Below are 14,588 nucleotides of genomic sequence, written 5' to 3'. Positions count from 1 at the left end.
GCAGAAAGTAATGCCAAATGCTCTCGTATCTTATGCTTGAATATCCTGAGGGAGATCTTAGTATTCGGATTCCCATAATGTGTTTGTACCAATTTAGTTGACAATTTTTGAAGTTTAAATGACCGGTACTCTTGTAAAGTCAAATCATGCTCAAACATGTTTTTCTTAAACTCTAATTGTCTTATAGTAAAAACTATTTTGAAGATACTATGAAATATAAATTTGTATAGCGGCATTGTGAACAAAATTCAAGGATTACAAAAGTGGCCCCACTTGTGTCACCTTTTTTTTCTGGGGCACTAGGGGATCTTCTTCTTCTTGTTCTTTAATTCTTTTGAACACAACCCATTAAATTATCTTGTTTCCTTTTAGTTCCCAAGTGCCTACCACAAAAGCTACTAAAGAATTCTAAAATATTCAATTTGTTGCCTAGAGAAAGAAGAAAAAAACGGGGGTGAAAAGGCACCGAAACCATGGTTAAACTGAAAAGGTAGAAACTAGAAAGGCATAACTATACATTTTTAAGCTAAATTATAGGTTTCTTCATTGAAAAGGTAGAAACTAGCTAGAAAGGCATCACTGTATTTTTAAGATAAATTATAGTTTTCTCTGTCTCCATTTACCACACACACACATCCTATATCCGTACCAGATCAACTTTCTTATCAAACAAAATAGGCAGGGCTGACTATGGTACTATTAAAGCCGTATCTTAACATCCTACCAGCACTTGAACTTGTGTCATTGTTCATTATTATTATTAGTTTCTCCATTTCTCATTCTTTTTTTCTTATTACTTTCACTTTATACTTTCATCAAAATTTGAGCCCTTCTAAATTGTTTTCTATTCTTCTATACAGAATGTACCTCCTAGTCCTAGAGCATACCTTTTGAATAATTTGTTCTTGTCTGAACCTTGGAAATGAAACTCATACCTGTCAGACAATCTGCAATGGGTTCCATTTGGATGTGCCATTTCTTTCTGTTATTGTCCATACTTGGTACTACCTTTATTGCAACTACGGCCAATAATGCAACAGATTCCTACTGGCTTCACAGAATTAAATCAGAACTTGTAGATCCATTTGGTGCCCTTAGCAACTGGTCTTCAACAACTCAAGTCTGCAACTGGAATGGAATAACATGTGCAGTTGATCAGGAACATATTATAGGCCTGAATCTGTCTGGTTCAGGAATATCAGGTTCCATTTCAGCTGAGTTAAGTCACTTCACTTCTCTTCGAACACTTGATTTGTCTTCAAATTCACTTTCTGGCTCCATCCCTTCAGAGCTGGGTCAGCTTCAAAATCTAAGAATATTGCAACTACACTCAAATGATCTCTCCGGAAATATTCCTTCAGAGATTGGTAACTTGAGGAAGTTGCAAGTTCTTAGAATAGGAGACAACATGTTGACAGGTGAAATTCCACCTAGTGTTGCCAATATGAGTGAATTGACAGTGTTGACTCTAGGCTACTGCCACTTGAATGGAAGCATACCCTTTGGAATTGGTAAATTGAAGCATCTAATATCACTTGATTTGCAGATGAACAGCCTTAGTGGCCCCATACCTGAAGAAATTCAAGGCTGCGAAGAGCTCCAAAACTTTGCAGCATCAAACAACATGCTTGAAGGAGACTTACCTTCCTCTATGGGGTCTCTTAAATCTTTGAAAATTCTGAATCTGGTCAATAACAGTTTATCTGGATCAATTCCTACAGCTTTGAGCCATCTTTCTAACTTGACATACCTGAATTTGCTTGGAAACAAACTACATGGAGAGATTCCTTCTGAGCTTAATAGTCTGATTCAGTTGCAGAAGCTTGACTTGTCCAAAAACAACCTTTCTGGATCAATACCTCTCCTTAATGTAAAATTGCAAAGTCTTGAAACTCTTGTTTTGTCTGATAATGCTCTGACAGGTAGCATTCCAAGTAACTTCTGCCTCAGAGGTTCAAAGCTTCAGCAGCTTTTCTTGGCTAGAAACATGCTCTCTGGCAAGTTTCCCTTGGAGTTACTCAACTGCTCCTCAATCCAACAGTTGGACCTTTCTGATAACAGCTTTGAAGGAGAACTTCCTTCCAGCTTGGACAAACTGCAGAACCTCACAGATCTTGTGCTCAACAACAACAGTTTTGTTGGATCTTTACCTCCTGAAATTGGCAACATTAGTAGCTTGGAAAGTCTTTTCCTATTTGGTAACTTCTTCAAAGGTAAAATTCCGTTGGAGATTGGAAGGCTGCAGAGATTGAGCTCCATTTACCTCTATGACAACCAGATTTCTGGACCCATACCAAGGGAGTTAACAAACTGCACAAGCTTAAAGGAAGTCGACTTCTTTGGAAATCACTTCACAGGGCCAATTCCAGAAACTATAGGTAAGCTCAAGGGTTTGGTTGTTCTTCATCTTAGGCAGAATGACTTGTCTGGTCCAATCCCACCAAGCATGGGATACTGTAAAAGCCTTCAGATATTGGCCTTAGCAGATAACATGTTGTCTGGTTCCATTCCACCCACTTTCAGTTACCTCTCAGAACTCACTAAAATTACCCTTTACAATAACTCCTTTGAAGGACCTATCCCTCATTCACTCTCTTCCCTCAAAAGCCTCAAAATCATAAACTTTTCACACAACAAGTTCAGTGGAAGTTTCTTTCCTCTCACTGGTTCAAATTCCCTGACCCTTCTGGACCTGACTAACAACAGCTTCTCAGGTCCCATCCCTTCCACTCTAACCAATTCTAGAAACCTCAGCCGTCTCAGACTTGGAGAAAATTATCTCACAGGAAGCATTCCTTCTGAATTTGGCCACCTTACTGTTCTCAACTTTCTTGATTTATCATTCAACAATTTAACAGGAGAAGTGCCACCTCAACTCTCAAACTCCAAGAAAATGGAACACATGTTGATGAATAACAACGGGTTGAGTGGAAAAATACCTGATTGGTTGGGAAGCTTACAAGAACTTGGTGAGCTAGATCTCTCATACAATAACTTCCGTGGTAAGATACCTTCTGAGCTTGGTAACTGCTCAAAACTACTCAAGCTTTCTCTCCATCACAATAATCTCTCTGGTGAAATCCCCCAAGAGATTGGAAACCTCACTTCCCTCAATGTCCTCAATTTGCAAAGAAACAGCTTCTCTGGCATAATTCCTCCGACAATTCAGCGATGCACAAAGCTGTATGAGCTCAGGCTCTCAGAAAACTTGTTAACAGGTGCTATACCAGTTGAGCTAGGAGGGCTAGCTGAGTTGCAAGTGATATTGGACTTGAGTAAAAATCTCTTCACTGGTGAGATTCCACCATCTCTAGGAAACCTCATGAAGCTAGAGAGACTCAACCTCTCTTTCAACCAACTTGAAGGAAAAGTTCCTCCTTCACTTGGCAGACTCACAAGCCTGCACGTGCTGAATCTCTCAAACAACCACCTTGAAGGCCAGATTCCTTCAATATTTTCAGGATTCCCACTAAGCTCATTCCTGAACAATAACGGCTTGTGTGGCCCACCTTTGAGTTCGTGCTCCGAATCCACGGCACAGGGGAAAATGCAGCTATCAAACACACAAGTGGCAGTAATCATTGTGGCCATTGTCTTTACTTCCACAGTGATATGCTTAGTGATGCTGTATATAATGCTCAGGATCTGGTGCAACTGGAGAAAAGTGGCAATTTCAAGTGCAGAGGGTGGTGGCACTGTTGCTCACAAGACCAGGAATGGAGAGTATTGGAATATGAATTCCTTTGGGTTCATTCCTTCACCAGATAAGCAGAATTCAGCAGCAACAACAACTTCATTCTACAATCTCAAAATGGAAACCATGGAAAATACAAGTATGTAACATCTTTTTCATTAGTTTGGGTTCCAAGCTTTGAGGAACCATTAAATCTCAACAGTTCTTGCACATCCTCAAATGCTAACATCAATTAATTAATTTACGTAAATACTTCTCGATTCAAATTTCAAAAGCACTTTGTGGGAGCGGGAATTTTTCAACATCGAGTATATATCATTCCTAAAATAAGTTTTTATATATTTTTTTATAATATTACTTTTTATTTTTTCTTATTTCTGTTTATCGTACAAATTTCTATAAAAAGAAATTATATAAGGATAATAAGACTTTAATAATCACGTAGAATATAAATTTTTTTATACTGTAAATTAATTAAAAATTATTCTTTTGATGGGATAACATTGTCAACATATTTTAATTAAATTCATTATATAAATACAATCTCTTTAAAATATAAAGGTCACAAAATAGAATAGACTTGTTAGGTTAAGTTTTAACCCATCTCAGCTTAACCCTTTGAATGAAGCCGTATACATAGATGAATCCTATTAAATATTTTATTTATAAATCGTTGGTTTGAGTAAATTTTGGATTCCATTCCTTAATTAAGGTATCGTATATTTATACTAGCACTAATGTCAAGGTGGAAAAAATAATATTTTAGAGCTTCAAGTCATTTGATCTAACATTTTAGAATAATATCAACCTCCCACAATTTTACCCATCTAAAATTTGTTAAAAATGAAAATGAATCAATCCAATCTTGTAAAATTAATTTCTTTGCATATCAAAATGAGTTTAACTTTCTTACATGATAGTGTATAGAATTTTATATTATTAATCAATCATATATAATTAACAGTATGACTTTATAATTATTATAAAATTTAATAAACTTAATATAGGTAACACTTTGTAGTTGAATAGTTATAAAAATTGTATACATTATTATCACAAACACTATTTACTCTAATAAAATTATAACCACTCTATGATTTTCAACCAAATTTAGTTTTAAAAAAAAAATACAAAACTAAACTAAAACAAACTAACAAACTAAGATCAATTTATTTATTTTTCCTTAAAATTGAATTAAACAACACGACAAACAAATAATCAGTGAAACGCTACTAAAGAAAAATAAAAACTCACATGGAGGAGCAATGGGGTATGGACACATCCTTGATGAGAACCTAGGGGCAACTGCCCCCACTAAATAATTAACTCTTCAGAATCTTATTTTTCAGTCGTTAAACCCCCTTAATATTTTAATTGAGATTAAAACTCACAGGCAAGAGAATAAATTTATGAATGAAATAAAATATAGGATGTTTACTGTCAAATCAGGATCAATTAATTTATAAGAATTTGTCTATTAGTAATTTTAAATATTATTATTTGTTTGTTTCAACTTCTTAATCTTTTATTTCTTTCAATTTATCATCTATTATCTTTATTTTTAAGTTGAATTTTAGTTAAAAAATTAATTATCAACAGTTAAAAAATAATATTATGCTACAATTTAAATTGTCCAATATCTATTCTTTATATTTAAATATTTATGTACTATTTTTTACACAAAATATTTCTGTATCATAAATTTTAATTATAATAAAATTTATTTGTTTAATAGGCTTACTTTTAGTCTCCTATTATTATCAAAATTAAATTTTGATCTTATTAATTTTTGGATAAATAATTATTTTTGTCCCTGAATGTATAATTTGCTGACAAATGTATCCCTGAAAGATGAAAATATAAAATTTAGTCCTCAAAAGTATAAAAAGTGTGATAAATATATTGAGCCGTTAACTTTCGTCTATCACCGTTAATAAAATACTCAACTTGACACAAAAGTACAAATTTGTCACTGAAATGATTGTCAGCGTGACTATGATGACTAAATTGGACAAAAATGTAAGTAAGATATTATTTTTGGACGTAAATGTTAGTAATTTTTTTGTTGAATGAAAATGTCAATATTTTTTTTTTGAAGGAAAATGTCAATAATTTTTTTTGACCTAAATGTTAGTACGTTCCATTGGACCAAAAATATAAATAAGTTACCATTATTAGACGAAGTTAGTAATTTTTTTATTGAACTTAAATATCAATATGTTTCTATTAGACTAATTTGTCAGACCCAAAAATTCATTTCATTTAAGGGTAAAATATAATTTTAGGATAAATTTTTGTCATTTTTTATCATTATAAGCATAAAATTACAATAATCACTTAAAAAATATATTGGTAAACATAATTTAAAATAAACATAATAAATAACGATAATATTGATTAACAACCATAATTTTTCTGTCACAATAGAAATTATCCAAAATAAACATTGTACCAGTTTACCAAAATAAAACATTGTAACAGTGTATCAATCATTATAAATTTTTCCAAATTACCATAAAAGATAAATATATCTCATATTTCACCTATTCGAATCTTGCTTATTTTATTAACGGTGACAGACGAAAGTTAACAGTTGAATATATTTGTTGCATTTTTTACACTTTTAGGGACTAAATTTTATATTTTTCATCTTTTAAGGATGCATTTGTCATTCAGGGACAAAAGTGGCTATTTATCCCTTCATATTCCCATAGAGTAGGAAGACGAAAAGTCAAGAAAATATCATATGACAAATATGTCTCTATGCTGGCAGTTAGAGATGGTCACGTTGACAGTATTTCAGTGACAAATTTGTCCCTCTGTATCACGTAGACTATTTTATTAACGGTAGCAGAATAGTCAAATATATTTGGTGCACTTTTTACACATTTAGGAACTAAATTTTGTATTTTCATCTTTCAGGGACGCATTTGTCTACGAATTACACATTCAGGGACAAAAATGACTATTTATCCTTAATTTTTTATGCAAATTTAACTTCTTTACTATTTTGATCGTGCAGTTTTTGTCAACTTGTTAACTTGGCATCCAATGTTTAATGGAATGCTAATTTGATGCTATCATGCACTGTCACATCAACATTTTTGTTATTAAACATCAAGTTAAAGTAAATAAATGAACTAAAATTGCACAATCAAAATAGTAAAGCTAAATTTGCACAAAAATTAAAGAGACTAAAATCAAATTTTAACAATAGGAAGACTAAAAGTGCAATTGGTTTTTATTTGAAAATAAAAAATGTGTATGTGCACGCGCGTGCATACTGTTAATCAATTGACAAGTAAATCAAATCGCACAAGTAGTAAATACATGATAAGACTGAGTGTCGTGTCCACAAGAACTTCGTTTTTGTAAAATAGTTTTATGTAACTAAATTTTAAGCAATAGAAATAAATGATCAATCGGTTTTTGAAACCAAAGTGCTGAAACTAAACGTATCATACAATCAACAAACATTAAATAATAAGTCAAAACAAGATACAACTACAAAAGCAAGAAAAACAGAAACACTTAGAAGGCAAAAACAAGGAAAGTGCAGAGTATGTGAAGTTTTTGGGTGCTTGGCCTTACTAAACCACTCTTGATGCATTATTTGTGATTTTTCACTATTGAATGCTCATTCAAGTATTACCCTAATCCACAAAAAATACCCTAATCAAGATTCTTCTAGTAGAAAGGCCTAAATAACTTAGCTTAACTTCTAATCCCTTAGTAAGTTAAGCCAAGTGATTTGGATCAACAAGGATTAAAACAAAGGTAATAAATATCATTTTATCCCTAGACATATGTTCATTAGAAGCTGCTTTCAGTTCTTAAAAGTGATAACATTTTTCAATGACTCTCACACTATATAAACATACATATGGGTGATCAAATCATAACAAGACAATAATATAAAAAAGTAAGCAATAGCATTGAAAATGACATTGAATAGATAGTAAAGATAATTCAGAGTGCTTAGTGCACCAAGCCCTCAACAATGATTGATTTAGTCTATCATTAACATGAGAAACCTTACAAAATGGAGAAATGCAAGAGTGAAAGGAGAGAAAATGGTGAAGAACAAGGAGGAAGCTTAGAGTGCTCTCTATTATCATCTCTTATTGTGCCCTAAGTTGATTCTCTTTGATCCCAAGGGAATGTTCCTTTTATAATAGGCCTAAAGACCTTTTCTTATCACTTCAAAGGATGCAATACTCGTTGGGCAAGTAAGACTCCCTGGGTGAGTTCTTCGTGAATTCCAAAAGTCTCTCTTTAGTTTGCTTTGCTCGCTGGGTGAGCTACACTTGTTGGGCAAGTTGTGAAGATCACCTAAATCCTCTTCCTCCATTCTTGAGCTACCATGTGTTCTCTTCAGAACAACCTCACTTGCTGGGCAAGTCTTATTTGTTGTGACAACTTGCTCTTCCTCTCTTGGTGTTCCAAAAACCTTGAAAAGGTACAAAACTAGAAGAAAAAAGCTTAAAGTTTTATTTTCAAGCCTAAAGTTCTATAAGACACTAAATTCTAACTAATCAAGACCAAATTAAACAAAATAAATAAGGAAAAAGCAGATAATTTTTGTGTTAAATGTAATTCAAATGTAATTATATGCAACAATTATCGCATACGTGTGTGTGTGTAGGTGTTATATTGCCCTCACAACATTAAATCCATCATTGGAGAGGGTGAGGAGCAAGATGAAGGGGTGGAGGCATGAGGTTGAACAAGCTAGAGTGAGGCAAAGAGAGTGAAGTGAGGTGTAAGGGAAAACATAGTTTAGGTATTATGTAAAAATTCAAAATAATAGTGAGATATCAAAGAGTAAAAAAGGGAGTTGCAAATAGCAAGCCCCATGTCTTATGGATTATCAGTTATACAAAATTTAAGCTGCTCTGGGACCTGGGACCTTGGCCCTTGAATAAAATTGGGCCCCATTAACCATCATATCCATATATCATAGATCTAACGTGAGAAAAAAAAAAACCCTCCATTTACCTCGTGCCAAATAAGAATGGGGATGCTTAAGAACATACCATTTCAAACAAAATGCAAGGATATTATTATTAGGAGTCCCTTTCTTTTTCTTTGTGGGACTGGTGCGACAGTTTCAATGCACCGGATTCTATACATACAAAAAAGGCTGATCCTGTGGATGGTTCACTTCTATCTACATACAAAATGTGCGACCTATATAGATTGGACTAAACTATTTAGTATTTACACACAGTAGCATCCTTTCTAAACAAAGAATGGAAGCTAGATGGCAAGAGATACAGTTCTTCCCATAATCTAAGGGACTTTACTTCAGCCAAAAGTGCATCATACTTATGCTGAGCTTCCTGAATTTTGCTCCTAAGCTGTGTAACCTGTACAAACATGTCCTCTTAAATGGATCAAAAATGCCAAACAGGTTTTCGTTCTACGAATCTACTTCAGCAAACATAAAATAACTAATTTCAACCAAATGCAAAAGTTGCATCTAAGTATACTAACACTCAGAGTGAGATGAAAAAACGGGTAAAAAGAATAATAGAATGAGAAATAAAAAAATATAAAAAAATTATAGTTTTTTTATTGGCAAATGTTAGTTGTTAGATTTTTTTTAGTGGGAAAAAGTGTAGTTTAGATAGATAGAAATAGGAGAAAGAAGTGTACGGAATATTCTATAGATTTTTAGACTTTAAACACTAGAAATTTTCCCAAAAAAAGAATATATCAGGAATTATTGAAAAAATGTAATTGTAATTTTTTATACTCCATTTTTTTTTATTATAACTGCAAAGTATATGTGATAGAGTACTGATACTCCGATTCATTGTTATATCCAAGGATTTGAAAAAATTTGTGCATGGTACTAGACCTAACAAACTTGTGAGACGGTAGAATTGGACATGTATATGATAGACTGATAGTAAGTAAACTTTGAATTTGAAGCACAGACAGCAAAGTCACGTTGCTACTCAATCAATAAGACAAGAGAAATGATACTTGTATAACAATTTGTACAACAAAATGACAGATGGCCAAAAAAAATTGTTTGTATGATTGGCTATGGATTGATGAAAGATAATGGTTGGTAATTAGCTTACAGGCAGACCTGCACGGTTTTCTTTTTTTGCATGGAAAGAGCAAGGGCATGCAAACCCAACCAGGAGTCTAGAATCTAGGGGGGAAATGAACAGAGGCCATATCAGTCAACAAAGGTAGGGGAAAACATATAAGAAATTACATCAAACACCTTAAGCTTAATCTGGTTAGAAAGGCTAAACTTAACTAAATTAAATCATCTGCCACTAACTCCACAGGTCGCATATTATTTTGATTTATGTAGCGCACTTTTATAATATATAGTTCTTATTTTTATTATTTTAATCATCTAATTAATTATTTTTTTCCTTTTTATTAAATGTATCAAATGGGCATTGGAATTATGCACAGTTTATGGATCCAAAAATAAACACTATGTTTAAGGATATAAGATTTTAGTATACACATTTATGTGTCTCAATCTTACCCCAAAAATTATCTTAAATCATTGTTTCTCTCTGACTATCAATGTCATACCAATATATACCTTATTTGTTGATTAAAAAAAAATCAATGTCATATCAAACGGAGATCCAACAAGATACAAATTTTAAGATTACTTTCTAAACCTTCAAGGTATTTGAAAAACCTAGATTCCCCCTCTCAAATTTATCTAAACAAAAAAATATGTTTTTTTCCCATCTTAATTATTATTAATATTTTGTCATTCCTCTTTATAAATAATTAAGGATTATTCTAGCTTAGTAATTTCGAGTTCGAGTTCATATAATTATGTTATATATTTTGAGTTTTAAGTACGTATATAATTGAATCTGTTTTGTGCTATATATATATATATATATATGTTGATTACTTTCTATGATTGGTGTATTAATTTTCTTATTGCTACAAGGAAACCGCTCAAGTAGTTATGTGTGTGGAAGTGTTCATGTTTTCAAATCACGAGGTGTGGAAATGAAGCAGGCCGGAATTGGGTTTATTTACGTCTCCAGATTTTACATGTACGAAAAAAAGACTGATGAAAATTGTGATACTAGCTTGGTTTTTGGAGCTTAAAAAAAATGAACTCGGCATCCTTGTCATTTTGCCCTCTTTACTCCCCGAGCATTAGTGTGTGAAGCTACTGAACCATGGTTATGAGGTTCCAGCTCCCTGATTTTTTCTTTTTTCATAGTCTGCGTATTCGTGTCCGGTAATTTGTTTTTGTGAAGAAAAATAAAGAACAATGGATTATGAGATCTTATTCTTTTAGTAAACTTTGAGATTTGTATATATATCCTATATAAGATGCGACGGTATATATATAGCCTAATTTCTTAAACTTCTCTTGTCTAGCGGTGGAACTATAGTCCCTAGCTATCTACAAAATTGAATATAGTTTAGTTCTCTACTTAATGATCACTGCCTAGAAATCACGGAACATGAGGTCGAAGAAAACTAATGTAAATAAACAATATGGCTAGATAACCCATAATTATCAAATACCTGAATCCTACGCTTTTGAATAATGTTTGAGAAAGGCTTTCATGGGGGAATAGGCTAGGGAATACAAATCAAAACTCACTCACAATCACTCTCATTGTATGAGCACGTTCTTCAGCAAAAAAAATGGCATTTACAATATGGAATACATTATTCATGACCCAGTCTCACATAATATACCACACTTTTGAAATCTGGTTGGTTGTCACCCACGCTAGCACATACGTCAATAATCCTGTACAATTAACATAAATTACATATAACAAAAAAAGTTACATTATTCTTAAATGGTCAAATGTTTTTCCTTTATTTCTTAATTTCAAATATCTATATAGAAAATAGTAAAATGTAACGTATTCTGTTATTTTTTACACACAATCTAAGAAAATATTTGTATATTTTTTTTTTCAAAATAAAGAAAAGAGACTTTTATTAGTATATACTTCTAACTCAAGTAACCGAACAAAGAATATGAAATAGACACGTATACCTGAAAATATTTTTACCCTCGTACATATAACCCTTGCTCCTGACGATACGCCAACTGTAAAATTTACAGAACGAGTTACTTGCATATATGATATCAACGTTGATAGCCAAATATAAAAAATTCAAACACAAAAGAGCAAATTAATGAGGAAATGGACGAACCAGAATCACAATTTGACGTGGAATTGAAGTCTCCACACATGCAGACCTGTCTAATCCCATCGGAGCCATATCCACACGTGCCAGCAGTGGCCTCACACGCCCCACAGAACTCATCATTCCCTTGCACGGAATACCTGACGCGGATCCCATAGGACCACCCACCAGGCCCATCAACTTTCAGCGGAGCCACACTATAGGCACTGCTATACCCTTCGCACTCAAGCTTCGTAAGGTTAATCCCCCTAATAGCCTCGTACGGAACAGCACAGCACTCGGGTGGGCCTGACCCAAAGAACGAGGCTGAGCCCAATCTCTTGTGGCCCAACATCTCCCAGGCCGGGCAGGCGTAGTAGTCCTCGCAGCCCATGCCAGAGACGTTGCGGCAGGGGAGGTGCTTCCCGGGGAAGCCCTGCTACATAAAACATGAATTACTTGAATTTATAAAGTGAAGAGGAACGACAAATTCTAAGGATTCCTTGGCTAAAGTGAAAAAACCGACCATAAAATAGAAAATAAAAAGTGTGGATTGTTGGCCAAATTAAACACACCAACTATTAAACTATTTATACAACTCTTAATTAATCGTTGTATCATATGAATATGAATAGTGAACAAGACCTGGAACAAGGGGGATCGTGGGGAGCAGGCGATGAGCATGAAGACGTTGTCGGCGGCAGGGTTCATGTATGGCGCGCGCCAGGGCTCGACGGAGAAGCCGTTGCCGCGGGTTCCGAGGACGAGGTTGTCGCAGGTGGACATGTGGGGCTCGTGGAGCGTGAGGGCCTGGTAGGCGTAGTCGATCTCGAGGACCCTGTAGGAGCCGGAGCTCACGTGGAACATGAGAACGTCGTTCATGCAGAAGAGGAGGTCGCGGAAGCCGGGGTGGCCGCAACCGTATTGGAGTGCGAACGGGTAGTCGATGGTTATGTTGCCGCAATATGAGCGGCATGTGTTGGGGTGGCTCAAACATAAAGGGATTAAGTATGCTGAGAGAATGAGGTACAGTGCGGAGAGTAATGAGGGCATGGTTAGTGAAGGAATTGAACTTGAAATTTTTTTAGTGTAGTGAAGGAGGGGATCGGAGTAGTGTAGTAGTGCAATGATACCTTGCTTGGTTTAGTTGGTGATTATGGGGGCAGCTTTATTGAGATGGAGTGGTGGTGAGGAATCTAGATGAATTGTGTGGGGGGGTTTTCACTTTTCTTGCACTTTATGTTTGGAGTAGGGACTAGGGATTATTGATGTATTTATTTTAATCGACATTTTCATCGCTTTTGAAATTCTGGTTTGCTTTTGTGGGTTCGTAAAACACTGGAGCAGGTTGCTTTAGAATCTAGTGTTATAAATGATTAAGGTTATTTATACAACAAAGTATATATGCATGTCAGAAAAAGAGAGAGAAATAAATTAACGTGACAGGAAAAAAAAGTGAACGTGTGTAAAAATTACTATTATGTAAATATCATTATTCTTAATAAATAGCGTTGCTTCCTCGCGGTGAAAGTGAGTGTTTAAAAGCTCCTGACAGATAGAACATTTTCCAGATTGTGTTGGCTTTCACCTTCCGTATTATGACACTATCGACTAAACTGAAGGGTAACATACTTCCACTTACATATCCCCATTCTACCTTGACTATCAAGTAAGGCATCTATTCACTTAATGGAAGAGACGATACCTACAAGAGAAAGGAAGCAAGAAATAGAAAAAAGAAAAAAGAAAAATATATAGGTGTCTATGTATTATTATTATAATTATTATGTTGGACTTCGGGTGCAAGTACCTAGCAAAATACTCATCTATCCATTAACTGTTTGAAAATAAAAATTTGGGTGGCTTATAATTGTTTTACGATTTTGTTAATTTTTAGAAAATAAAGGTAAAAATATTTTTAAAAATACTAACAAGTGTCCTAATGACGCTAGTTAAAACACTACGAGTAAACAAAATTTATTGAGAGATACAAAATTGTGTTTTTTATAAATTTTTTTTATTCTCATATATATGATTTCCATTAAAAAAATTTACTCTTTTATCAAATATATACTCTTACTTGTGTCTTTAAATCTTTAGTTGTGGAATGAAAAAGAAAAATAATAAAATAGAAAATCTAACAATTATTTTATTATAATAAAGAAAATTTATTATATTTACTGGAATCTTGAAAGACAGGTAAAATAAATTGAGGGAGTATTCATTTAAAATATAAACCTTTTTTTATTGTTACTTAAAATTAACTGTAACTTCATTTAATTTTATTATCAGCAGTTAATTTTTTTAATTTTTTTTAAAACTTGATTGAATGGAATTGTGAAATAACATTTTTCTTATTTCAATTTGTGATGTTTAAGAAAAGCATAAAACGAGTGGTCCAACAGTTCAGCTTTAGCCAATAAACAAACTTAAATTGATCACTTGAGAACTTCCATTGTTATTACCACACAACCAATTTTGTTTGTTTTTAGAGATTACTCTAATAATTGAGTGTGGTAATAGTCATTTATGTGGAATAAAATTATGTTTAAATTTGTCAATAGGTGAACAAAGATAATTTATTTTATTTGAATTATTTAAAATAATGTATTAATTTATAATAAAATTACAAAAGAATGCATGACAGTTTTTTAGTAGTTGATTTTGCATTTAAATTAATCAATGTTGGAAATGCAATAGGAAAACAAAAGTTAACAATAAAATAATATGTTGGCTT

General features: G+C 33.4%; 2 protein-coding genes across 3 annotated transcripts; one reads left to right on the top strand and one right to left on the bottom strand.

Moving 5' to 3' along the window:
- The first annotated feature begins 551 nt into the window (after positions 1–551).
- LOC100818792 (LRR receptor-like serine/threonine-protein kinase GSO1) lies at positions 552–3,904 on the top strand. The gene has a single exon (XM_014775450.3). The coding sequence runs from the start codon at positions 923–925 to the stop codon at positions 3,839–3,841; it is 2,919 nt and encodes a 972-aa protein (XP_014630936.1). The 5' UTR covers positions 552–922; the 3' UTR covers positions 3,842–3,904.
- A 7,282-nt stretch (positions 3,905–11,186) lies between these two features.
- LOC100818252 (uncharacterized) lies at positions 11,187–13,056 on the bottom strand. Of its 2 annotated transcripts, none has more exons than XM_006579507.4 (4): positions 12,497–13,056; positions 11,879–12,290; positions 11,718–11,771; positions 11,187–11,462 (listed from the first exon to the last, which is right to left on the bottom strand). In XM_006579507.4, exons 1-4 carry the CDS (start codon positions 12,902–12,904, stop codon positions 11,395–11,397), a joined length of 942 nt encoding a protein of 313 aa, XP_006579570.1. In that variant the 5' UTR covers positions 12,905–13,056; the 3' UTR covers positions 11,187–11,394. The 2 variants fall into 2 exon arrangements, with proteins under 2 accessions (XP_006579570.1, XP_006579571.1); XM_006579508.4 differs by having other exon boundaries at positions 11,879–12,287; positions 12,497–13,053.
- Positions 13,057–14,588: the final 1,532 nt, after the last annotated feature.

The sequence above is a fragment of the Glycine max genome, chromosome 5 (genome assembly GCF_000004515.6).
Source record: "Glycine max cultivar Williams 82 chromosome 5, Glycine_max_v4.0, whole genome shotgun sequence".
In the NCBI taxonomy this organism is placed as follows: domain Eukaryota; kingdom Viridiplantae; phylum Streptophyta; class Magnoliopsida; order Fabales; family Fabaceae; genus Glycine; species Glycine max.
The sequence above is the reverse complement of the archived record's forward strand: the minus strand, read 5'-3'. Positions and strand labels throughout refer to the sequence as shown.